The 27,707-nt window shown below is 40.7% G+C and overlaps 1 protein-coding gene across 4 annotated transcripts in view; it reads left to right on the top strand.

The window, feature by feature from the left end:
• The window catches only part of Scai (suppressor of cancer cell invasion), a 128,972-nt gene that overhangs the window by 89,681 nt on the left and 11,584 nt on the right, over positions 1–27,707 (top strand). For 2 of the 4 annotated variants that reach the window (XM_048429170.3, XM_048429173.3), the window contains 11 exons: positions 296–392; positions 1,579–1,677; positions 2,165–2,317; positions 5,280–5,381; positions 5,690–5,791; positions 6,639–6,717; positions 9,096–9,195; positions 10,843–10,924; positions 21,035–21,107; positions 24,539–24,712; positions 24,905–25,005. In XM_048429170.3, coding sequence (XP_048285127.1) covers positions 296–392; positions 1,579–1,677; positions 2,165–2,317; positions 5,280–5,381; positions 5,690–5,791; positions 6,639–6,717; positions 9,096–9,195; positions 10,843–10,924; positions 21,035–21,107; positions 24,539–24,712; positions 24,905–25,005 — 1,162 coding nt within the window. Of the gene's footprint in view, positions 1–295; positions 393–1,578; positions 1,678–2,164; positions 2,318–5,279; positions 5,382–5,689; positions 5,792–6,638; positions 6,718–9,095; positions 9,196–10,842; positions 10,925–21,034; positions 21,108–21,715; positions 21,935–24,538; positions 24,713–24,904; positions 25,006–27,479; positions 27,571–27,707 lie in introns of those variants that run through there. The other 2 variants (XM_087899668.1, XR_015735816.1) reach the window with 2 other exon arrangements.

Here is a 27,707-nt window from a genome sequence, read left to right as displayed (position 1 = left end):
TGATGACTCAGTGTGTTAAAATGTACTTACAAGGCTCCCTGGTTTTGGTTTTGAGACTGATCTCTGTACCCCAGGCTGCCTTTGAACTCAGTACTTGACCTTAAACTCCTGATCTTCCTGCCTCCACCTGCTGGGTTGTGGAAGTACAAGCACTTGCCAAGCTAAGGCTGTGTGGTTTTATGTTGAAATTTTGTCTCTGTTCTACAAATAATAAAGTTTTAAAAGCCATCCAGAAATCAAAACAGCTTGTTTTCCATTTTAATATAATGATTGATTTCTCTTTTATCTACCGTAGGCCTGAGTTGGTTGTTAAGAAACTCCGATACTATGCAAGATTTATAGTAGTTTGTCTTCTTCTTAACAAAATGGATGTTGTGAAAGACCTAGTAAAGGTAAATATACTTCTTTTTATTTTTAAAACAAACTTATAGCTGGGCAGTGGTGGTGCACACCTTTAATCCCAGCACTTAGGAGGCAGAGGCAAGCGGATCTCTATGAGTTCAAGGCCAGCCCGGTCTACAAGAGCTAGTTCCAGAACTGGCTCCAAAACTACAGAGAAACCCTGCCTGGGGGGTAGGGGGAGAAAAAAAACTTATTTTACATACCAATCCCAGTTCCCTCTCCCATCCTTCCACTCCCCTCCACCTTCTCTCCACCCCACCCCCTCCATCCACTGCTCAGAGAGGGTGAAGCTTCCCCTAGGGAGTCAAAGAAGTCTATTGAGCACTTGAGGCAGGACCAAGGCCCTCCGCCCTTGTATCTAGTTTGAGCAATGTATAATCCCTGTGAATCAGTCTCTCTAGTGCTGACATTATAAATGTATTTTAAAATAATAGCCTGGTGTGGTACTGCTTGCTTTTAAGTCCCAACACTTGGGAGGCGCCCTTTCCCCTCCCCGCTCTCTCTTTTGTGATCCCAGCCCTTTCTGCCCTGGAACTCATTATGTAACCCAGACTATCTGTTAAATTGACCGTCCTCCTGCCTTAGTCTTGAGTGCTTACATAGCCAGCTTGATGGCAAACCGGTCCTGGATTAGCGTGCCCCTCTATGATGGGGGCACATCTCTTGAACATAAACTTAGTCGTAGGTAGTGGTTCAGACTCTGGCTTCCACAGGGCCCTCAATGGTAACAGGAGCCATAGACATCAACACAGACCCCCACTGCTGCATCAGGATTAGAGACCAAGTCATGGCCCTTGGCCACAGCCAGGCTCAGACATCGCCATGGTCCCCAGTGGCAAGCAGGGCATCTACTTCAACCTGTTCTTCACTGCCCTCTCCACTTCAGATCTGCCTCTCTCCCCAAGTAGACCTGGAGTGGAGCTGTTGATGAAAATTTTTTACATTTATTTGTGTGTGTGTGTGTGTGTGTGTGTGTGTGTGTGTGTGTGTGCATGCACAAGTAAAATAGGCACATAGGCATCAGGTTGGAGGATAACATTGGTTCTCTCATTTTATTGCATGGGTTCCATGTATTGAACTCAAGTTGTCAGGCTGAGTAGCAGGGACATAAAAAGGACACTAGCCTTTTTATAGAGATTTTTAATAACCCCTTTTCTTTGGTATTCCTAAAACCAGGAATTATCTGATGAAATTGAAGATTATACTCATCGCTTTAATACTGAAGATCAAGTAGAGTGGAACCTGGTGCTTCAAGAAGTGGCAGCCTTTATTGAGGTAATTTCTTTTTTTTTTTCAAGACAGGGTTTTTCTGTGTAGCTTTGGAGCCTGTCCTGGAGCTTGCCCTGTAGACCAGGCTGGCCTCAAACTGACAGAGATCCACCTACCTCTGCCCCCGCCACCCCCCCCCCAACCCCAGTGCTGGGAGTAAAGGCCTGCACCACCACTGCCCAGCTTTTTTGTTTTTTTTTTGTTGTTGTTTTTTGAGACAGGGTTTCTCTGTATAACAGTCCTTACTATCCTGGAAGTTGCTTTGTAGACCAGATTGGCCTCAAATTGAGTGCACTTGTCTGCCTCCCAAGTGTTGGTATTAACGGCATAAGCCACCACATTCAGACTACTGGGGTAATTTCTTGAGAAAGGTTGTCACAGTCACCGGTCGGCAGATGACTGTGTTGTATGTTTGTGGTGTATATGTGACTTTGAGAAGAACAAATAGCATTGACATTCTGTGTTGTCATCACATGCTTTTTTTTTTCTTCAGGCAGACCCTGTGATGGTGTTAAATGATGATAACACCATTGTTATCACATCTAATCGCCTCACTGAAACAGGAGCCCCACTGCTGGAGCAAGGCATGATTGTGGGGCAGCTGTCTCTGGCTGATGCGCTCATTATTGGTAATTGTAATAATCAGGTAAAGAACTGTGAAGTGAAATTATGCTTAAAACTCACTTTGAAAAAAGTTCATTATTCTCATCCTGGGATTCTTCCCTTGTAAAATCCCTAACATCTGTAAGGAATGGTTAAATCAATTATGCCATGTTTATATATATATATAAAATATTGATGGTGACATTGTTGAGAAAGAATTTTTAAGGACACAGAAAGATGCTTATTAGTTTATTAATTTCCCACTGAGCTACATCCCCAGCCCATCAGTATTTATAAAGTGTCAGTCACGTGTCCAGGGTGTGTATGTAGCAAAAAAGGCAAAATGCCTTCACTGATGGATCTTCCTGTTTACCTGTGAAAACAATTATTAACAAAATAACTACTTAGATAATATCCTTTCAGCAGATGTGGCAAAGGAAAGGTGTACTATTCTGATGTCTGACATCAGGGAATTTGACCTCGTCTAGGAGAAAGCATTTTGGTTAAGACCTAGAGAGTAAGAAGTTTTGCAGCGTAAGCACGTGAAACAGCAGTGACAGGTGTGCTGTTGTCTGCGCCTGTCAGACGCTGGCAGAAGGCTGCACTTGTGGGGAGGGAATGGGAAGAGCAAGAAGTGCAGGAAAAAGCCAGGAAGGTTGTCTTTTCCCAAATGCACAGGGAACTAGCAAAAGGCAGGGCAAGGAAAGTAGTGATGAGGGCTGCATTTTGAGAAAGTAGGTGTAGTTCTTCATAGCTGTCTTATTACTTATTATATTTTAGATTTTAGTTGTCAGACAAAGTAATGCGTTTCATTATGACACTTGCATATGTACATTTAGCAAAAGACTTTGCTGCTGTTCACCCACCTCCCCTGAAGATGTTCATCTTGGATGTAGTTGTGCAGAACAGGTTAAAGACACAGTGGAATTGTTAGAGAAGTGAGGAAACTCTCAGATATCTCACTGAATGGTACTATTTTTTTGTGCTACAGGAACAGAGGTAATAATTATCTGCAAGACTGGTTCCCACAGATACATTAAAGGATCATCCTGTACCATTGATCCATCATTGCATATGGAAGGAGACAAGGGTGGCTTTTATAATTTTGCATCACTGTACAGCTGTATATGTGGTATAAGCTGTTTCTCAGGTGACCCTGCTTCCACGATTCAGCCTAGGGAAAAAAATCTGCCTGTAAATTTAGAGACTAATTCAAGTGCTAGTGTGAGGACTGGAAGTGTGGTAGAGTGCCTGTGTGCTCAGAAAGCCCTGACTTTCAGCCCAGGGTCAATGGCTGTGACACCAGCACTGTGAAGGGTGGAGCAGAAAGTCATCTTTGTCCGCAGCCAGCTACATGAGACCCTTTCTCAAAAAAAGGGAAAAAACCACAAAACAAAACTGGTTAGGGCCAATGAGTGAGAGCTGAGGAATTGAAGGGGTTAAGTCAGCACTGGCATTCAGGGTTAAATAAGGGCCAATAGGCTTGAAGTGTAGAATATGTGTGCTCTACTAACATGACAATAGATTTTAATAGTGGTGGCTCTGTTTCCTATGGTGGCTGAGGGCACCAGATCTCATTACAGATGGGTGTGAGTCATCATGTGGTTGCTGGGAATTGAACTCAAGACCTGGAAGAACAGGCAGTGCTCTCAACCTCTGAGCCATCTCTCCAGCACCGTGGCACACATTTATAATCCAGGCAATTGGGATTTTAGAGGCAGGAGTATTGCTGTGAGTTAAGGCCAACTTGGGCAGTATAGCAAGGCTTTCTTTTTTTTTTTTTCTTTTTTTTTCCAATTTATCGATAACGACTTATTATCAATTGATCAATTATCGTTATCGATATCACCAGGTGGGATTCGATCCCACATCCTCTGGCACTAGAGCGGAGCGTTAGGCGCTCCTAGCCGCTGAGCCACGACTCAAGCTGCTTTTTTTCTTTTTTGATATTTTTGAGACAGCCTCTCACTATGTAACCCTGGCTGTCCTGGAACTCCCTATGTAGACCAGGCTGGCCTTGAACTTTGTCTCACAAATGCTGAGATTAAAGGAGTTTGCCACCATGCCCAGCAAGATCCTGTATTTAAAACAAAAGAATAACCAAACTAGCAAATCACCTCAAAAATAGGAAAATAAGAAATTGTAATTCTGCTATGTGTAGAGTTTATTCTTTAGAATTCAGAAAAGTCAAGAATGGTGGCACATGCGTATAATCACAGCCCTTGGAAGGCTGAAGTAGGTATTGAGGCCATCCTGGGTTACACAGGAGAGAAGAGTGAGTGCAACTGCTGCCGTTGGTTCTGTCCTGAGAGTGTGCCCTCAGCTCCTCGTCTCTGAGTGAAAGGACAGAAAGCCAGGATGTTGTCTCCTTGCTCTGATCTAGAACTTGTTTTGTTCTCATGTAGAGGTAATGGGTAGTGAACAGTTCGGGACTGTGGTGTGGAGAATAGCCCTCTTCAGGGATGTACTCCCTGACTGGTTTTCCAGTTCCAAGTGGTTAGCTATCAATCACATACTTATAAGTAGCACTAAACGGACTGAGCAGGTTGTACTTATATATTTAGATGCACACAAACACATATACCAATAACAACTAAAAAAAGAGACCATGGCTTCAAGAAGGAACAAAGGCATGTCTTTTTATTATTAAGACCAATTAATAATGCTGCAACAAATCCAGGGGGAAAGATATAACTTCTATTTTAAAAATAAACATATATATTTTAAAAATCAGCTGTTATTAAGTATACTTGAAAATCAGAAGTAAAATGTGATTAAACACCAGAAGTTCAGCCAGGAGGTGGTGATGCACCTCTTTAATCCCAGCATTCAGAGAGACAGAGGCAAGCAGATCTGTGTAAATTCCAGGCCAGCCTGGTCTACAGAGGAAATTCTAGGACAGCCAGGGCTACACAGACAAACCCTGGCATGAAAAAAAAAAAAATTTAAAAAAAGAGCAGAAGTTGTGCTTATTACATTAATGACCAGGTATGTTTTTCTTCCAGGTCAAATTCAGTGAATTAACTGTTGACATGTTCCGTATGCTGCAAGCCTTGGAGAGGGAACCAATGAATTTAGCTTCCCAGATGAATAAACCAGGAATACAGGTGACCTTCCACCCACATTTGCCAGAGTGGTAACTCTAACACATGTAAATATAGCATTCTCTCAAGCCAGTCATGGGTGCCTCACATCTATAAGGCACACTAGCTGGCCAAACGTAGGATTGTTGCAAGGGAGAGTTCTGCCTGGGCTGTAAAGTGAGTTCCTGTAACAAAACAAAGAGCGCTCTCAGTAAGACACAGAGTTGTCTACTCTGTTGATATGACAGTTACAGACACTGAATGAAATGAGGACATTTGATAACTCACCTGTCACATACCACTTATGTGTCATTTTGGGTGTGTCACTGTAGGAGTCAGCTGACAAGCCAACCAGACGGGAAAACCCCCACAAGTATCTACTCTACAAGCCGACCTTTAGCCAGCTGTATACCTTCTTAGCAGCATCTTTTAAGGTACGTGTGGCCTTTCTTCTGTGGCAGGGAGAGTGTTCATGGTGGGCTCGGTCTGACTGCAAATGTGAGTGGTCTGAAATATGTGAAGTGCTGCTCCAGCCGGAGTCCTGATTCTTGGGCTTGGGAGTGGGAGTTGCTGATGATGTCAGTCAGAGACTGTTGGTTAATCTCCATTCTCTCCCTTCCAGATTGTTATTACTAAAGAACTTTGGGCTTAACACTCAGTGCAAAACTGAGAAGGAGAAACAGCTTGTATGTGCTCAGGCAGCTCTGTGAAACATTGTTACTCTCTGATAGGGAGAAGTATTTGGTAAATGCCTGTGATCTTGCATTTGGACAGGAGTTGGAAGCCCTCTTGGGCCACACAGTAGCAAGTTCAAGGACAACCTGGATACATCAGTATGCAGCAAAGTTAAGGCCACTGTGGGTTCCATAAGGCCTCAAAAAAAAGTGGGGGGGATGATGGGAATTGGGTAGTATCTTCCCAAAATCTATTTAGAGGTATGAGGTATTTAGAGGTATGAGGGGAGCTTGCCCCTTTTTATCAAACCAGTGGAGAGCTTTCTCCATTTCATGTTTTCAGAGAACATGCTATAACAGATGGCAAGTTACGAGTGGAAAACATATTGACAGCTTTGGGCAGCGGCTGCACAGTGGGGATCACAGGGGATCTTCACCATGGGATTTTAAATTGGAATATGTGGGAATATGGTAATTCTCTTGGAAATAGCAGCAGTGTGTTAAACGACATCATTTTCCCCACAGCTTTAAATTGCCCTGAACTTTAAATAAAACTATGTTATTTTTCTGTCTGTGGTTTTGCGTCTGTGGTTTTCTTTCATTTCAGGAGCTGCCTGCCAATAGCGTACTTCTGATTTACCTGTCAGCCACTGGCGTTTTCCCCACAGGTCGTTCTGATGGTGAAGGTACAATAAAGGAATGCTCCCACTGTGAGCAGGGCTTGAATTCTCTCTATTTTCTACAAGACAATGGCCCACAGCCCAGAGACCACTTCAGGCTTTCTAGAGAAGCTTCCAAATTTAAAACCTCATCTGCTTGTTTAGTGACAGTGTTGGAAAGAACGAATTTAACTCTCCAAATTCAGCTGTTAGTCCCTGAAGTACAGATATCCTGAAATAATACATTGATCAAATTCATACTTTGCTATCAAATTTGTCAAAAGTATCATATATAGATTTATACATATGCAGTTTGATATTTGTCATTGCATAGGACTATGGAACCTACCAACTTATTTATTTGACATCATTAATCATTGTAAGCTTTTAATATATTTTGGAATTTGGTCAGAGGCAACAAATGGCCGAAAGTCTTAGTAGAAATCAGTGTACTTTTGTAACTGTGAAAGTTCAAGTCCTTATTACGATTTTATTTTTAGTCCTTTTGTTTTGTTGCTGTGGATTCAGTCCATGCAGTATTAAGATGCTGTTTCAGAATAAGACCTCAACTGTCAGAACATATGAGCTTAGAATTGTTCAGACTAGATGAACAACTTAAATGTAAATGAAGGAATTAAATCTCTGGAGAAAAATAGTTTAACATTTTCAACATTTTCCTCCTCATCTGTCTGTTGGAATCGGCATTCCTTTATAAAATGCATGACCCACCATCTTCCTTGCATGACAAAGTAGTAAAATATTAGTTACAGTGAAAGAAAGCAGAGCAAATCTCTATAGTCTTTATATTGCAGTGATGTTTTAGAGGGCTATAATCCAACTGTGATATGAGGGATGGGATATAGTGGATCACTGGTGGCCAGGGATAAGGGAGGGAGCATCAGTAACTGCCTTAGTTCTTATTAAATGTTAGTCACTTTATATTTCTTATCTCTTGTTTGAAAACATGTTATTGAAGCAGCTATTCTGGGTCTTTTTTTTTTTAATATTTATTTATTTATTATGTATACAATATTCTGTCTGTGTGTCTGCCTGCAGGCCATAAGAGGGCACCAGACCTCATTACAGATGGTTGTGAGCCACCATGTGGTTGCCGGGAATTGAACTCAGGACCTTTGGAAGAGCAGACAATGCTCTTAACCACTGAGCCATCTCTCCAGCCCAGCTATTCTGGGTCTTAAATTAGACTATTAACCTCTTATTTTACTTTCTGTAAATAATATAGGCACTAACTGAATGATCCTTTCTCAGAGATTATCTGAACTCCCCACAGTCACTGTTCAACTTAGATAAAAGTTAGCTAACTCTTATGACCAGTGGGGAAAGCCTAACATGTTAACCAGAATTAAAGAGGTTTACATAATAGTAAAATAATGGATTTTTCATGTACTGGAATTTGGCAGAATATTTTATAAAAATTAAGTTTTTTAAGATTTTTATTTTTTATATATTTTTTATTGTATGTGCACTGGTGTTTTGTCTGCATGTGTGTCTGTGTGAAGATGCCAGATACCTTGGAACTGAAGCTACAGGCAGATGTGAGCTGCCATGTGGGTGCTGGGAACTGAACCCAGGTTCTCTGGAAGAGCAGCTGGTGTTCTTAACCACTGAACCATCTCTCAAGCCCAAATAAAGTTTTTTTAGTCAGAATTTTCAAATTCAATTCTAATTTTTCTTTAAATATTGCGTTTAGTAGTTAATTTAAAATTATATTTACTGGATCAGGTACATTAGTGTACCTTTGTCATGCCAGTTGCTTAAGATGGTAAAGCAGAAGGCTCACTTAAGCCTAGGAGCTCAAGACCAGCCTGTGCAACATAATGAGAGCCCTGAATCCTGAATGTGCATGTGGGGGGGGAGAGATTGCAGTTTGCACTTAGCAGCTTTCTTTATAGAGTACTTTTGTTAAATCAGAGATTGAAATTTTGTTTGCAATGTAAATGTTATTTCAAACATCTTAGGTCTCCATCCCTTTTTACTATCCAAATTAATGGAATGCTATAGATTCTTAGTTTTGATGTTATTGCTGGGTTGTTTGTTTGTTTGTTTTTTGGTTTTATTTGGTTTGGATTTTGGATTTTCAAGACAGAGTTTCTCTGTGTAATAGCCCTAGCTGTCCTGGAGCTCACTTTGTAGACCATGCTGGCCTTGAACTCACAGAGATCCGCCAGTCTTTGCCTCCTGAGTTTAAAAGTGTTGACGTAGGCAATGTGCTGAAATGAAAATATTGCATTATAATAAAATGTTAAATTTAAAAATGGTTTAAATGTTTTGTGCTTATCTTGCACTTATATCAAAGGGAGATTCAGTGATGCTCTTGAATCTGAGCTTCAGATCAGTTTATGTCACCCTCCAGTTGAATTCTATTTCTTCTCTTTGTTCTTTAGGTCCCTATGACTTTGGAGGTGTACTCACTAACAGTAACCGGGACATTATAAATGGAGACGCAATCCACAAACGAAACCAGTCCCACAAGGAGATGCACTGGTACGTATTCTAGGGATCGAAACTCTGTAGCTATTAAGAGAAATGGGAACTTCCCTTAGACTACTTGTGTGTTCTTGTGTGAAGGCCTGCTTTTTCTAGCATAGAACCATCTTTAGAATTTCTCTAGCTGAAAAAGAAAATTCTGCTTTTAATGAACAGTGGACTTGTCTGATAACACTTTATATTAAATATAAACTGTTCATACTGAAAAATGGATAAAGGAGGAGACCAGGCCATTGTATGTTTCAAATTATTCATGCCACAGTTAATGTTTCCCCAAGCCACATGTGGTGCTGTTGCTCACCTTCGTTTAGGGCATTTGTTTTAGAAACGTGACAGATACGTGAGTATGTGCATAGCACCACTGACCATCTGAGAAGTGCAGCTTAAAACCATGACAAGTTATTTCTTAACATCTGGTAGGATAGTTGTTGCAAAACCCAAGTGTTGTTGAGGATATGAGCAGAGAGCCCTTGAAGACTGTCATGAGAATATAATTTGATTGGAAGAATCATTATGGAAAACAGTAGGGTGTTCCTCTAAAAGTTAAAAATAAGGGCTAGCGAGATAGGTCAGCAGGTGAGTGCACTTGCCACCAAGCTTGATGCCCTGAGTTCAACCCCATATATCTACGGGATAGAAGTGAGCTAAATCGCCATAGATTGTTCTCTGACCTCCATGTGAGCACAGCGGTGAAGGTGTGTGGGGTAAGAAAGAGAGATCACACATAGAAAATGAATGAATGAATGAATGAATAAATAAATATAAACCAGTTTAAAATAGACCAAATATAATGGCTTATATCTGTGATCCTAGCACTTGCTTACAAGACAGTCTGGGAAGGCTACATAGCAAAGTCATTCATGTCTCCAAATGAGTGAAGAGATGAGTAAATAAAGAAATGAATTTGAAATATATGATTGGGGAGTTGGCTCAATGGTTAAAACCCTTGTCACACAAACAGGAGAGCCAGAGTTTGGATCCCCAGACCCATGTGACTGTTGGGTGGGGGTGAAGGGGGCTGAAATGGAGGAGAGGAAATCCATGAGCAAGCTGGTTTGCCAGACTACCCATCTCAGCAAACTCTGAGTTTGATTAAAGACTACCTCAAGTAATAAGGTACAAAGTGATTTCAGAAGATTTCCAAAATTAACCTCAGGCCTCCATTCATGCCCAGCACACATGCACGCACGCACGCACGCACACTGCAAAGGAAAAATAGCAGACTGTAAAACAATAACCCCATGGGGGCTGGAGAGATGGCTCAGCGCTTAAGAGCATTGCCTGCTCTTCCAAAGGACCCGAGTTCGATTCCCAGCAACCACATGGTGGCTCACAACCATCTGTAATGAGGTCTGGTGTCCTCTTCTAGCCTGTAGGCATACACGCAGACAGAATGTTGTATCCATAATTAATAAATAAATAAATATTTTTTAAAAAAAACAATAGCCCCATTTCTTGGTCTATATCTAAAGGAAATGAAATTATGTCACTTAGTACACTGTCTCAACCAGATGTCTGCACCCCATATTCATCACATTACGAAAGTCAAGATTTAGAAATAACCTATTGAGATTCGACCATAATTACAAAATTCCTCACTGTTTTGTTTGTTTGTTTGTTTGTTTGGGTTTTTTTTTTCTGCAGCCTTCACCCTGGAGATCTCTATCCATTCACAAGGAAACCCTTGTTCATCATTGTGGACTCTTCCAACAGTGTTGCCTACAAGGTGAGTCCCTGGAGAGCTAGTGTGTGTGCCAGGTATGTAGCAGTAGTCCCAGAGTCCCCATTTCTAACATGTGTTCTTTTATTTTGCTTTGTTTTACATATTTAATTTTGCAGTTTGTATTTAGTGTTTCTTTTCTTTTGAGGTTGTGCATGATAGTCAGGATCTGATACTATGAATAGAAACAAGAAGAAACGATTGAATGGACTCTCAGTGGAAAATAATAAATCCTTCTGCAGAAAAAAAATTTCAAGATTTCCAAGATCTCTGGTGGGAGGTTTATTTTTGTTATATAACCCAGACTGTCTTCCTTTACAAAGCTAGAGATAATATGGGTGGCTTATTTCCTGTTTTTTAAACACTTTCATTTCTACACACCTAACTGTTACAGTTGAAATGAAACTCCATCTCGGGTTATATAGCAATGACCTTGAATACTAACAATTTTACATTGCTTTGTTTTTTCATGATTTAGCCTAAATGTTGAATGAGTGACAGTGGTTTAACCAGGAAGCTCTTTTATAATATATTGCTACTGAAACAAATCCTCAGGGGCTGGAATGAATGACTCAGTAGTTAAGAGCACTGACTGCTTTCCAGAGAACCCAGGTTCAATTTCTAGCACCTACATGGCAGCTCACAACTGTCTCTAACTCCAAGATCTGACACCCTCACAGACATGCATGCAGGTAAAACACCAGTGCCTATAGAATAAAATAAAGTAAAATAAAATAAAAAAGAAAGAAACAAATCCTGAGCAACTGAAAAAGGACCAATGGCCAACACTTTGATGTCACTAGAATTCAAGGTATAATCATTTATAATAAAGCAAAGCAGGCTTTAGCCTCTTTTGTGTCTTGTTGGGATGTTTCATTAGGGAAAAGCATGTCCACGCCGGGCTGGATTCTTGTTTCTGTCCTGAAAGTTCCTTCTGCTGTGGGTGGAAGTGGCTGATAGTCCAGAGTGGTGACCCTCCAGCATGTGTGTTTGCCGTTTGCTCATGTGCAGTTTCCTTTTAAAACTAAAATCTGAATTCTAAGAGCATCTAACCCACCCTACAATTTTTAGCTTATTTCTTTCTACCCATTTTGTTAAGTTCAATGTTAGATTTTTTTGACTTTTAGGAGACTTATCTGTCCTTTCTTAATTTGTATATCTGTATATATCTGCTGGATGTGGGAGGATGGAGAGCTACTGAAGGAAGGCCAAAACAAGATTGGTGAGTTCAGGGCATCTTGGGCTACAGAGTGAGTCCCTGTCTGAATCAAAAAAAAAAAAAAAAAAATCTAGAAAAGAAGGTTCAGCATGTAAACATATAAATTACATGTACATGAAAGTTCTTTCAGGCCGGGCGATGGTGCATGTCTCTAATCCCAGCATTAGGAAGGCAGAAGCAACAGATCTCTGTGAGTTCAAGGCCAGCCTGGTCTACAGAGTGAGTTCCAGGACAGCTTGGATTGTTACACAGAGAAACTCTGTCTCAGAAAACCAAAACAAAGAAAAACGAAAGTTCTTTTAAGAATAAAATAAAAACAAAAACAAAAGTGGGAGGAAAATCATTGTAATAATTTAAGAAAATGGGCAGATTCCATACTGAAAGAATTTACCCAGACTTGTAGTTCAAAATACGTCCAGATTAGGGCCCTGCCTTTTTCTTTGATATCTATTTGTATCTATTTGATATAGATACAACTAGAGAAATAGATGTGTGTGTGCATATAATACATACATGCACACACAATAGGCATATATCAATGTTTTTTCTCATGTGTGAAATGGCTTCTTATATCCTTGAGTACATAAATGATTATTTTCATTTTATTTGTATGTGATACAGCCCAGGACCTCACATCACGCTAGGTGAGTGCTTTACCTAGCTACACCTCCAGCCACAGACATCTTAAAAATCTCTCTGCTTTGCTCTGTGCTGAGTTGTCTCTGTTTCTTGTTTGCTTATTTGTTTGTTTGCTTGCTTGCTTGCTTGCTTGCTTGCTTGCTTGTTTGGTTTTTGAGAGTGGATGTCTCTGTGTAGCCCTGGCTGTCCTGGTGCTTGCTCTGTAGACCAGGCTGGCCTCAAACTCACAGAAATCCACCTGCCTCTGCTTCCCGAGTGCTGGGATTAAAGGCATGAGCCACCATCACCCAACCTACTTTTAAAATTCTTAATAATTACATGGTGAATGGCGAGATGAAGGTACTTATCTTCTCCATATGGAATCTTTATGCTAAAGATTAAATGTCCTGTGTAACTCTTCTTTCTCATTCCAAATTCCTGTTCTTTCCCCTCTTGGGAGAAAAGTGAGCTCTGCGTGCTAGTACAAGCCTCCTGGCAGAAGGAAGAAGTGATTGATAAACCAAGCTCTGTGTGGCAGCTGTAACCCATATCTTTCCTAACGTGTTTTCATTAGGGTTGAAGTAGGCACATCAGTAGACTTTCTCTGTAGTCATGTAGCACTAGCTGAAAAATAAAAAATAAAAAATCTCCAATAATTTTAGGAAATTCTTTTTAATTATTATTTCTTTCCTTTGGGGGAAAGAAGATTCATTGTGAATATTGAAAATCTAAGTGCAGATGTCTGTCCAAAGCAGGTTATTAGGAAATAGCCTTAGCCTCAAGTGTTTGATGTGTATATAAACTGCTCATATTCTTGTACGACTTTTACTACATAGTCAGTTATACCTGGTCCACTGCCACCTCCCCCCCTCAACTTCCAGAATTCCATTTCTTGCTCCTTTGAAATTCCTTCTCTTAGCTTCTAATAATTTGCACTTAGATTGTAATGATTATACTTTTGGTTGAATGTGTCAAGGGCGGTTAAGTGGTTTGAATTGTTAGGTTGTAGTTTCGTTCATGATAATGACAGTTTTCAGCCGTTATCTCTTACTTGCTGGCTCTTGAGCCTCTCTCCCATCTCCTCCTACGAGTCTCAGGCTTTCCATGTTTCTTACCGTCTTCAATATTTTCCATCGTGTTTTTGTTAGGAATTAAGTCATTTTTTTCCATCATCTTTTAGTTCACAGTGTCTCCCTAGCTGTGTCTAACACATTATTAATCCATCTGAGTTACATGTTAATGTAGTTATTTTTTATTTCTCTGGCTCCTTTTGATATATTACGTTTCCCATTATAATTTACTGTTTTTAGTCTTTGCTTTTATTCCTTTGAGCTTAATAAGCAGTTATTGGTGTTGTCTGTCACATAATTCCTACACTTGAGTCTACTTTTGCTATTTAAGATACAATTTTCTGTTTTGTGTTTGTGCATGTTTGATTATTTTTTAATTAAAACTTTATTTCGTGTGTGTTTCCCATATGTGGGCAGATGTCTACAAAGGTCAGAATCTGGGAATTATGAGCTGCTGATGTGTAATGCAACACCTGCTCCACGCTACAGTATGGTTCACGAGCCAGGCGAGGGGCTGGGGATTGAAACACACGCACACACACACACACACACACACACACACACACACACATACAGGTGCCAAGGCTGCCCCTTTATTGTGTTCCAGGGTAGCTTATATAGGGTCTTCCTGACTAATGGCCACGCCCTAACTCTCGGGTGCAAGCCCACCGGAACCACTCCCCTGCCGTCAGGAACTCCTGGGGGCTCCTGCTCAGAGCAGCTGCAGACAAGCTGTTTACTCAGGCAGGCAGGGGGGTCACAGGACTTTCAGGGTCTGGGGGTCCACAGTCCCCAACACTGATGTAAGTGCTGTGAATAGAAATGGGGTCCTCTTGAAGTTCAGCAAGTGCTCTTAGCCACTGATCCATCTCTCCTGCCACAGCATGCTTGATTGCTTGGGGTGTGTGTGTGTGTGTGTGTGTGTGTGTGTGTGTGTGTGTTCATACACCTTTTATTATCCTTAAATCCTTAAGATTGGGAAAAGTTCATGAGGCCCTAATGACCTTCATGAAGAGAAGAAACCTTTAGTTTCAGGAGTTTGCATTTGATTGTATCATGCATCTAGACGTCCCACCAACTTAGGACCCTGCTGTTGTATCACCTGGGTAGTAGATACTTAGGCTACAGGTGTATAGGATAGCTGATAGCTGACAACCTGCAGAAGCTAATTTAGGGGAACAGTGTTTGGTGAGCTCAACAAGAAACGTTACCTTACCATTCTGTGAGAAATGGTCCTAGTAGGAAGACATGTGAGGGTTGATTTTACTTCGTTCTTATTGTGAAGGGATCACCCTGCAAGATTCTTCTCTAATGCAAGCAGATATGGGTCTCTTACCATCTCTGTCCTCTTCTAGGTGTGTGGCTTTTGAAGCCTAAACTCAAGTTGCTAGTGTGCCTTAGGCCAGCCACAGTCTGGCAAGAGCTTATTTGCCCAATCTCTTCTAGTGGTTTATCTCGTATCTCTGACCATCTTTGGAGCATCCCTGGGTTCCATCCCGTTCCTCTTTAGCTGACTCCCTTAGAGCGCATGCTTAGTTTCATGACTTAACTACTGTACCCCACTGGCTCCTCCCAAGTGTATAACCTCCAGGCAAAAACTCTCTCTAGAACTCCACTTTTAACCTACTTTGTGTATCCAATTGGAAATTCTTCAAACAATTGCAAACTAACAGAAACCGCTATACCCAAGACAATTCTAGACCACTTCTACCTCCTGTCCCTATCTCGGTGCCTATTTTGCTTTTATAGTTATCCCAACTGAAAGTTGTGGCTTCATTCTTGATGTTATTTTCCTTCTCTTCTATATCACATGCATTTCATGAAACCTTCTCAGATCTAATTAAATGTCCCAAATCTCATGAACCCCGCTGCCATTCACCTGGTTCATGCCGCTGTTCTCTCGCCCCCAAGTTACTGTGATGGTTTCCCAGCTGGACTTGTTCTTCCTTCTTTATCCCCCACCACCCCCGCCCCCACATGTGTGCCTATGTGTCGGGATAAACACTCTCTATGCAAACTCTCACATAGCTTCTAATATCCCTCAGAATATAAAACCCCTGCGGACACACAGCACTTTGACCTTTCGGTGACACAATTCCTTCCTGGTCCTTGTCTTAGGGTTTCTAGTGCTGCAGTGAAACACCAAGAACCAAAAGGAAGCTGGGGAGGAAAGGGCTTATTTGGCTGTACTTCTCGATCATAGTCCATGACTGAAGGAAGTCAGGCAGGGGCTCAAGCAAGGCGGGAACTCGGGGTAAGAGCTGATGCCGAGCCGTGGAAAGCAGTGCTGCTTACTGACTTGCTCCCTTGGCTTGCTAATTCTGCTTTCTTACAGAACCCAGTACCTCCTATTTAGGGATGGCCCCATCCACCATGGGCTGAACCCTCTCCTTCTGATCACTAACCCGAAAAATGCTCCACACTGCATCTCATGGAGGCATTTCCTCAACTGAGGGTCCTTCTCTCTGATGACTCTAGCTTATGACACAACTAGTCAATACAGTCCTAATATTCCAGGCACTTTTCTGCTCCGGCCTTTGCATTCCACCCTGTCTATCTTAAATGCCCTTTCAAAGGTCCCTCTTATTTGTTAAGTGTTTGAACAAATGAAACCTCTTAGTCAGTTCCTCCTTAATTACCTTGTTCTTCATAACCTTGATAGTTAACGTTTGTATCATGACAGCGGGTGCTATGTATTCTTCTAAATGATTGCTGTACTTGAGCACATTTAATTCTCACAGATAATTTGTCACTTTTTTCAGTACTGAGTTTGAATACAGGACCTCACATACACTGGGTAAACATTCTGCCACTAGTTTCATCCCCAGATCTCTTTTTTTATTTAGAGATAGTGATGTTTCACTAAGTTGCTTATAGCTCAGACCAGCCTTGAACTTATAATCTTCCTACTCTAGCCTCCCAAGTAACAATAGTAATTATAGGATCGTACCTTCAGGCCTACCATTGCCATTTTTATTGTCCTCATTTGACTAATAAGAAAACTAAGGCACAGAAAGTTTAAGCATTTTTTTTGATTTTTTATTTTATATGTGTGGATATTTTGTCTATACGCATGTCTATACCTGCATATAATGCCCATGGAGGCCAGAAGAGGGTACCAAATCCCCTGGAACTAGAGTTACAGATGGTTCTCAGCACTGTGTAAGTGCTGGGAAATGAACTCAAGTCTTCTGCGAGGGGAGCCAGTATTCTAAACTGCTGAGCCATCTCTCCACACCCAACTGAAGCAGTTTTACCCAAGGTCACACACCAAACTAAGTAGTAGCAAAGCTATATTTAAACACTCTGATTATAAAACCTGTGCTATTGATGTAATTGCTTGAATTCCATGCTCTGTACCCAGACTCCTTGTTACCTTTGAGGTTTTTATGTAATTTATTTATTTTGTTTACTGGGGGCCTGTCTGTATCTGCATCCCTGTCCAAATGTCATCTTCAGGGAGACGGAGTTTTTCTGTTTTGTTTACTATCCTATCTTTACCATATGAGACAGAGTCTATTTCATCTTCTATTATTGAAAATAGACCTTTTAAAAGGATACTATGTCTATTGATGTAAGTTAGTACTGGAGTTTTTATTCTGTTTTGTTTTGAGACAGTCTTGCTATGCAGCTCAGTTTGACCTTGAACTTGAGGTCCTCCAGTCTCAGCCTTCCAGGTTATAGGCATGAATCACCAGGCCTTGCAGTTTGATACAGTTTTTAACTTACACGTTTTTAAAGGTGTGTGGGTGTGTGTGTGTGTGTGTGTGTGTGTGTGTGTGTGTGTGTGTCACATATGTATGGTTGTACACAAAGGCCATAAGAGGGTATTGGATCCCCTAGGCCTGGAGTTACAGACAGTTGTCAGATACCTGACATATCAGTGCCGGGAACTAAACTTGGGTCCTCTGGAAGAGTAGAGTGTGCCTCTAACTGCTGAGTCATCTCTCCAATATTCCCTCAGTTTTTAATTACACACACACACACACACACACACACATGCACACATATGCATGTGTATGTTGAGGAGTGGGTTGTGTGTGTATGGCGGTCAGAGTACAACTTCAAGTCACTTCTTTTTTTCTACTATTTGGTTTCTAGGGATCAAACAGATTGCCAAAACTGGCTGTGAACTAAGCCATCTTGCCTGCCACATCTTGTTATTTTAGATAGAGGCTCTCTCACTAGGACCTAGGATTTGCCTATAATATAGGTTAGCTGGCCAATGAGCCCCAAGTCCATCTGTCTTTGTCTTCCCAATGATGGTATTATAAACACATGTTACTACATTTTACTTTTCACATGTTCACTAGGCATTAAACTTAGATCTTCATGCTTATGTGGCAAATATTTTACCAACCAAGTCCTTAAATTTAAATATAATCTGATATGCCAGGCATAGTCACCTGTGCCTATGTCTCAGATATTCAAGAGACTGAGATAGAAGTTTCTCTTGATCCTCAGAATTCATGTCCAACCTAAACAACATCACAAGACCCTGTGTCTCTGGTATTGTCTTTCAGGAGCCTATGACAACTCCCAAGTGCACAAAATTTCAAGGAGGATTTAGTACTCAGAATAAAATTATGTGAAGACTTAGTACAGTAAGATGAAGATAGCAAAATCAACAAAGGATAAGGAATGTAAGGAAGGCTGGGGAAAACCAGGTCTAAACTTCCAGGTGCTGGCCCAGTAGTCACACAAAATGCTCTTCTTTCCCCAACAACAAATTCTTTCCCTGTGGATTAAGTACTTTCTTTTAGGGATGCTTATTACAGAGCTAGGGGTGTACATCAGTTGATAGGGTATTTGCTAGAATTCACGAAGCTCTGGTTTCTGTCCTCAGCATTTGGAACATGGAAACCAGAGGATCACAAGTGACCTGGATTACATGAGACCTAGTCCCAAACTTTACAGACTGACTCCACTAGAGAACTGAAGTCAAGGCTTAGATTGGGAACTGATCACCAAGGCATCCTCTGCCAGGCTTCCAGAGGGAGTGCTGGGGTTCCCTAAAGTGTCTCATTTGCTCCATCTAGGCAGAGCAAGCCTAATCATGTGAGTCTTCCCACACATACCTTCCAGAAACCAGCCAAAGCTAATTTTATAAGCTGGCACTCAGACCTGCTGTGATAACTACTGTCTTTTTATGTGTATGCGTGTATGTATGTGAGATGTATCAGAGGACAGGGTTTGACTAGCATGCCAAAAGAAGAGACCTTGAGGAAATGGATGGTCGTGCTGGCCACTTTAGCACTATCCAGAGCAAGAGCAGCAGACTAGAACCCACGGGCATTTCCAAAATATGGAATAATGCTGTGGGATAATCGCTTTCTTCAGTGCTGGGAATGGAGCCCAGGACTTCATGCATGGTAACCAAGCTTGGGTTTTTTGGTGGTGGTGGTGGTATGGTTGGTTGGTTGGTTTGTTTGCCCAGGCTGACTCCATCTTCTGACCCTCCTACCTCATTTTCCAAGTGCTGGAATTGAGGATATTTCTACATTTCATAGCTTATATTAATCTTGGCAATCATAATAGTTAGGAAGGGTTTCCAGGCCACAAAAATAATTTGCTATATTTTTGCTCAACACTTTAGTCGCTTGTTTTCTCATTTAGATTTGTGATTGATTTGTTTACTCACATATAATAGCATGAAATATGGAGACAGCGTGCTTTTTTCTAAATGTGGAAAAAAAATCACTGTTATATATACAGAAGCCCTATGTGTTTGCTGGTCACTGTTTTCCACATACAAAAGTCCTATGTGTTTATAGGTCACCGTGTTACACATACAGAAGTCCTATGTGTTTGCAGATCATCATGTTACACACACAGAAGTCCTGTGTGTTAGCAGGTCACCGTGTTACACACACAGAAGTCCTGTGTGTTTGCAGATCACCATGTTACACACAGAGAAGTCCTGTGTGTTTGCAGGTCACCGTATTACACACACAGAAGTCCTGTGTGTTTGCAGGTCACCGTGTTACACAGAAGTCCTGTGTGTTAGCAGGTCACCATGTTACACACACAGAAGTCCTGTGTGTTTGCAGGTCACCGTGTTATACACACAGAAGTCCTGTGTGTTAACAAGTTCTTTTCTGAACTTCCCATACTGTTCTTTGTTTTCGGCCCACTCCTGTGCCAGTGCCACACATTTCAGTTACTGAAATTTTTAAGTATATTTTAATATCTGATGGGTCTTTTCTTTTGCTTTCCTGACTAATTTTTCTTTTTTTTATTTTATTTTTTAAAAGATTTATTTATTTATTATGTATACAGTATTCTGTCTGTCTGTATGCTTGCTGGCCAGAAGAGAGCACCAAATCTCATTACAGATGGCTGTGAGCCACCATGTGGTTGCTGGGAATTGAACTCAGGACCTCTGGAAGAGCAGTCAGTGCTCTTAACCTCTGATACATCTCTCCAGCCCCTGACTAATTTTTCAATGTGAACTTCAACAGTATATTTTTCTATGGAAGAGGGGCACCAGTAGCTCTTTTTATTGAGATTGGTTCAAATTTTAATATATTGTTAGCATGACATTTTAGAATGGGTTCATCTGTAAGAGCATAATGTATCTTTCCATTTATTAGTCTTTATTTTTAATCTTTAGAATTTCTAACTTTCTGGCGTATTCCATTTACTCCTAGGAAATATATATTTTTGTTGCTTTACCGAATAATTTATGTTATTAAAATTGTATCTATTATAATAGATCTGCCTTTAGATAAATGATATCCAAAATTATGCAGAGTGCTCCACTTGCTGTCTGAGTGTCCACATAGTGCTTTCTATAAGGAAAACATCCTGTGTGAGTTGTGGCCACGAGACTGAGGAAGGGACTTTATCTACTCCCAGAGCCTTTGATACTGAAAGCTAGATCTGGAAAATTCACCCTGATGTATCCAGTGGCACCACCGTTTCTAGAGACCCAGATGACCTGTACCTGCAAAACTACAGTTATTTATCTGCTATTACTTTAACAATCAGTAGTCTACATAGTGAACCTCACTGTTTTGGTGGCAATCCTTTAGCAAATTGGTGTGCATGATAATGAAAATGAGCTGCATATCTGCAGCTGCTGCCGTCTCCACATCTGCTTGTAAGTTAAAGAGCCCAGTCTATTTACTAGTTGTGTACATTGGAAGATTACTAGGTAACTACAATTTGTCAAATCTTTAATAAGTCTTAAATTCTTATATATTGCAGAATTTCACAAACTTGTTCGGACAGCCACTTGTCTGCTTGCTTTCTCCCACGGCATATCCAAAAGCTTTGCAAGGTATGTTCTTGGTGCCTGTTACACCAATGGGTCTTAATGAAGATGACTGTATTTGTTTTGATCTCCCATCGTAATTAGAAATGGATATATGGTTTTATAAGTTTCAATCTGAAGTATACCTGGGATTCTTGCTGACAAGGCTTCCCTAATGTGTTGTGATTAGCCTGTGAGATAATTCATCTCTGAGAAAGAAGTGATTTAATCCCTTGCTATAGAGAAATTCTGGTTTTTAGATTAAAAAATTGGTTTTGATCTTCATATCTGTGTACATGATTTTCCGACACCTTTGGTTATTGTTCCTTGGGCATCTTTGAAGACTGAAATTGTTGGTCTAGGAAGTTTCTCAGCCTGTGTCTATAAGTTAGGATACCTGAGCTGGCACAACTTAAGGCTTCTTTCTTTCTTTTCTTGTTGTTTGTTTTTGTTTTGTGTTTTTCTTTGCATTTTTATCCTATACTTTTAAAATAATCTCTTCAGAATTCACCACAAGGACAAGTTTGTTTGGGCCATTTCTCCAATGGCTACAAAGGAAAAGCCTTTTGCCCTAAGTGTTTTATCCTGGATAGGTTACACATAAAATCTAATTCTAACTCCCAGTCATTTCCTAGGTCAAATGCTAAGTGAAACTTCACCCTGTCTTAGCAGTACTTGTCACTGTCTCACTGTCTCCCTGACTGTGGATAGTGCTGATGTCTCTCTGTGGGAGATGGCATTGCATTGCTACATCCCAGCCCGAAGTCCTGGCTGCTGACATAGTTTCACACAGGAAGTGATGGTCAGCACTTGAATGCCTGAGAGAAGCTGGAGACTTACACCGTTGTTTTAAGGTAAGTTCTGTTGTTTAACAGGAAAAATCTTGTAGCATTTCTAAGTTCACATAGCCAAAGCCAAATCCTAAGGGATAGAACTTACCTTCAAACAACGGTAAAATTCTCCTGCTTTGAGGATTTTGCATCCTGTTTCTTATTGTTTCTGGAGGAATGTAACCTCTCCCCACTACTAGAGAGTGCTGTCATCATCCTGTTCTAATGTAGTTTTATTTAAAACTACATGGTCAAGTGGGTTAACACCAAAATTCAGTTAGCAACTTCATCGAACAGAGGAGGAAAGCACAGACTTAAGGGTGCCAGCTGAACTTGAGTCCCAGCCTAGCCAGCCACTTATTAGCTCTGTTTCTTTAGAATGCTATTCCGCCATGTTGTGCCTCAGTTATTACTATTTCCATCTGTAATAGTAATAGTACTTAACCCTGTTGCATAGTGCTAGGTACCTAGAGCATACTCAGTTTGTGATGTTAATATGTATGTAGTTATGATTCATGTCCTGAATGTTTTTTTGCCCAACATCTTATCTTTACACTATAAAGCTTAGACTATAGATACTTTTAAGTAAAATTTAGCCACTAGACAGATTGAATACTTTGTTATTCAATTTAGGATTTATTCAGTGGCATTGTTGCTGCTGACCTCTACAAAAGGGCTTGGCACTCTGGCCACAAAGTAGTTTATGTATTTGATAAGGTTCCTACATTTTGTGTGTCTGTAGTTCTATCATTAATCAAGACATACTTTATTTATTTAGTACAGTTTATAAGAGTTATTCAAGGCTGGAGAGATGGTCAGAGGTTAAGAGCACTGGCTGCTCTTCCAGAGGTCCTGAGTTCCATTCCCAGCAACAACATGGTGGCTCATAACCATCTATATTGAGATCTTGTGCCCTCTACTGGCCTGTAGACGTACATGCAGGCAGGCACTGTATACATAATAAATATAAATAACTAAATGTAAAAAAAAAAAAAAAAATACCCATCAACCTTGTGCTAGGCACCGAGGAATAGCATTGCATCTGATACTCAAGTTATGTTTCTCACAGAGCCAGTATCTAGTAGAAGAAGATAGAGCTGACCTAACAGAGGAAGCACAGGAGTACAAACAGGGGGAGAGATGCTGAATGGGGCTGGGGAGCAGGCAAGGTTTCAGCAGAACAATAATAGCTTTGCGCTATAAAGCCTGGAAAACAAACATTTAGAGAAATTTAAATAGTATCTCTGTTGGAAGGGATTACGTGACTGAATGATAAGAATCCTTTAAAGATGATCTGATTTGAATTGGAGAGATTTGAGTGAACTGTGCTCTACAGAGGAGGTGGGAGGGATGAACCTGCAGAGACAGCATTAGAGGGTGCTGAGGGAAGTAGCCAGGTGATGGTGTCAGAGGCTCAGCGGTGGCATTCGATCACCTAGAGCCCTCTCGTGCTGCAGGACTTGCTGATAGACAGGCAGACAGGAAGAAGTCTGTGGCTCCGGGATTGGTAGAAATCCTGCATTAGAAAGCTGTAGTAGAAAGCATTTGTTAGATTCACGGTCTTTCTGAGAATGAACTTGAATTTATCCCAGTGCTGTTCAGTAGAAATGTAGGATGAAACAGTATGCCTTTTTGTTCTAAGTCTTTGAAGTCTGCGATACATTCATAGATGGTTTGGAGCAGCCCAGTCTTTGTGTATAATAGATCACAGGAAAGCACAGAACCAGTCTTAGTCTTTGAAAATTAGGCGTCTATGAGCATGAGTAGCAACTTCTATCCTAGGAGTTGGTGTGATCAGCAATGTGCCAAAGGAAAAGCAGTGTTGACATTGAAGTGCCAGGCAGATTCTAAGTATGATGGTACAGACCTATAATAATCCCATACTTAAGGAGGTAAAAAGGCAATAGGATCAGAAGTTCAGGGTTGTCCTTAGGTACTTCATGAGTCCATAAGACCTTGACTCAAAAAGGGCCTGGGTTGCATAGAAAGAACAACCCATCAGAAAATTGGCAGATTAGGTACTCTCATCAGATGTTTACATCATCGTCGTGGATGCTTCATGAAGCAGTACTTGCCGTATTTGGATGAAATTGGTTAGTTGGTGTTAAGGTGTTAAGATAATAAGAAATGTGTTTAAGCCAGGCCACGTGTGCACGCCTTTAATGGGGGGGGGGCAGATCTCTTGAGTTAAGGCCAGTTTGGACAGTTCGGGACAGCCAGAACTGTTACACAGAGAAATGTCTCAAAAAAAAAAGAAAGAAAAAAAAAAGTTGAAAGAGCCTCAGTGTTTTTGTTTTGCTCAAAAAGCAGTATGGCCTTTAATCCCAGCGCTCAGGAGGCAGAGGCAGGCATATCTTTGTAAATTCAAGGCCAACCTGGTCTACAAGAGCTAGTTCCAGGAGAGACTCCAAAGCTACAGAGAAACCCTGTCTCGAAAAACCAAAAAAAAAAAAGAAGCAATATGCCTAGGATGTATTTTCATAGTTTTGTGAAGAATTTACATTGTCAAACTGTGATTTACTGATCCAGCTTTAATTTTATACATTATCAGTGTATTAAGATATTCCTCTTGTGTCTGCTAACCCTTTGTAAACATCTTGTCTGTATGTAACATGTTTGTAATTACAGATCAGTCTCAGCGAGGTAGCCTCTTCACTCTCTTTTTGAACAATCCTCTAATGGCCTTCCTATTTGTGTCTGGATTGTCAAGCATGCGTAGAGGCCTGTGGGAAAAGTGTCAAGAATATCTTCGAAAAATCAACCGTGATATTGCCCAGCTACTGACCCATTCACGTTCAATAGGTACCCTGCTAATCTACCTGCACACTAAACAAAGCTTACTGTAGTGGTTTATATGGTTTCCTACTATAAACTATTTGGGTTTTTAAAGGTATTGTCCTAGGTAGGAAAGTCGTGAAGGCTTTCCTTAACTTAGTTCACTATTGAAGTGGTGTTTTCAGTTGCCTGCATTCACCGTCCCCTTTTCCCCTGCAGATCAGGCCTTTCTCCAGTTTTTTGGAGATGAGTTTCTTCGATTGCTTCTCACAAGGTTTGTCTTCTGTTCAGCCACCATGAGGATGCACAAGGCCTTTCGGGTAGGCAGTGAATCACTAAAGATCAAGTTTACCATTTTGATCCATTATTGCTAGTCATGTATCCTATTTTACTTACACTAAATAAAGTTTAAATAGATTCAGAATAGTATTCAGAAGAAAACGTGTACGGCATTACGATGAGTGTATCATGGGCATGGCAGTGCATGCTTCGAATCTCAGTATTTAGTAGGCTGAGGCAAATCCTGTCTCTAGAAGCTGAAAGAAACAGAAAAAGATTAACATTTTCATGAGCTGCCTGTATTTTTAACACCTGAGAAGTAGAGTCAAAGTTCAAAGTCACCATTGGCTACCTCATGGGTTTGTGGCCAGCCTGGGATAGATGAGACACTTGTCTTCTTTTTCTTTTCTCTCTCTCTCTCTCTCTCTCTCTCTCTCTGTCTCTTTAGGCTTTCTTTACTTGGGCAGACTGCTGTGGGCCCTACCAAATCTCTCCTCAAATGCAGCTGATAGCCGAGTGTTGTGATCTTCACCTTTTGTTAAAACCTGTTGCTAGACAGTGCTATTACACACCTTTAGTTCCAGTGAGGAGCAGAAGCAGGCAGGTTGGAGTTTGAGGCCAGCTGGGTCTACAGAGCAAGTTCCAGGACAGCCAGAACTACACAGAGAAAACCTATCTCAAAAAAAAAAAAATCAAAAAAGAAGGGGGCTGGAGAGATGGCTCAACAGTTAAGAGCACTGACTGCTCTTCCAGTGGACCCGGGTTCAATTCCCAGCACCCACATGGCAGCTCACAACTGTCTGAAAATCCAGTTCCGGGGAATCTGACAGCTTCACACCAATGCACATAAGATAAAGTTAAATAAACCATAAAAGAAATATTTAAAAAAATTTAAAATATTTAAAAAAAATCAAAAAAGAAAAAGTATATAAATGGATATACATTGGTTTATTTTCATCAGTAGTGTTCTGAGAGCTGGAGCTCAGTGGTGGGATGCCCACTTAGCATGCATAAGTCCTGAGGTCAGTAAGCAGCACCACAGGGAAATTGATTTAAATACATCCATGTATGTGCATATGTATGTATGTGTATGTATGGCATATTGCTGCAATTGAGCCATGTTGATTTTGATGTTTATTCTTTGGTATTGGCTGTGTCTCATTTACTTACCCATTCTTACCAATAATGGACATTTGGATTGCCTCCAGGTGTTTATTATTATATAAATGATGAAATAGTAGTTTGTGCACTCCTTTAATCCCAGCACTCCAGAGGCAGAGGCAGGTGAATCTCTGAGTTCAAGGCCAGCCTGGCCTACAGAGCAAGTTCCAGGACAACCAAGGTCACACAGAGAAACCCTGTCTCAAAAAAAAAAAAAAAAAAGAAGAAGGAAGAAAGGAAGATCTAACAAAAAATACCAAAAAACAATAAAACGAAAGAAATAACAAAACACAAAGTGTGTTTTATGTCGGCCAACCACTCTTGGGCCTGGGACCTGGCCTGGAGTGTGATTGATAAACCCAATGATACTACATTGTAGAAAACTGATTTTTCTTTCTCCAGTAGTATCAATTGCAAATCCTTCTTGGTTGGTGTTGGGAGTCTGTCTGGTTTGTACCTGTGCTGGTCTACTGCATGCTGTCAATCTCTGTGTTCAGATGTGCACCACGCTGGCTGTTTCCTTGTGGTCATCATAACCGGCTCTTCTAATCATTTCACCTCTTCTTTTGCATAGCCCCCAAGCCCTGGGGGTAGGGTTTGATGACGACGTCCTATGTAGAGCTGAGTGCTCCATAGCCCCATTCTCTGCACATTGTCCAGTTGTAGGTCTTCATGTTACACCATCTACCAAAAGAAGTTTCTCTGATGAGGGCTGGGTGATGCACTGGACTGAGTCCTCACCAAACTGGTACTCACAGTTTTTGTTTTGAATGTTATCCATTGCATTTTTTACTTTAGTATGCAACATTAAGGGTTGTACATATACATTTTTTAATTTTTAAAATGATTTTGTAACTTTTAGTTTGAGAATATTCTGCCACATACTTTGATTTTATTTCCAGTTTGGTTTTGTATAATAGATACAGTCTCACTATGTAGTCCAGACTGGCCTTGAACTTCTATCCTCCTGCCTCAGACTCCTGAGTGCCAGGATTATAGATATGCCCCACTATGCATGCTTACAGTAAAACACACAAAGTTGAAATCGACCATTGGTCATTATATGTGTTACTACATGGTTAATACATTGTGTTATTGTAAATGAAACCTCTACTAAACCATACAACACCCTTCTGGTGAGTCTATAAGCGCTACATCATGATCTGCTCATATGATAGTTTTTAAATTGCCTTATGAACATGGTAGATTGGATAGAATCTTGTGTTAAGCCATTACTAAGATTGGCACATTCGTTTTCTTTTATCACTAGCTTGTTTCTTTTTTATTATTTTTGGTTGGTTTTTTTTGGTGTTGTTTTGTTTATATGTATTAGTGTTTTGTTGCATATATATAGGTGCACCACATGCATGCCTGGTACCCACAGAAGCAAGAAGAGATCACCGGATCCCCTGAAACTGGAGTTTTGGATGGTTTTGAGCCACCATGTGGGTATTCAGAACCAAGCCCAGGTCCTCTGGAAGAGCAACAAGTGGAGCACTGAGTTGTGCCTCCAGCTCCACTTAGTTCTTTTTACTTCTGAGTAATAATCCATTATTCTACTGTCAGTGGTCACCTGGGCAGT

Source organism: Myodes glareolus, chromosome 21 (genome assembly GCF_982192425.1).
Source record: "Myodes glareolus chromosome 21, mMyoGla1.1, whole genome shotgun sequence".
NCBI classification, from domain to species: domain Eukaryota; kingdom Metazoa; phylum Chordata; class Mammalia; order Rodentia; family Cricetidae; genus Myodes; species Myodes glareolus.
The sequence above is the reverse complement of the archived record's forward strand: the minus strand, read 5'-3'. Positions and strand labels throughout refer to the sequence as shown.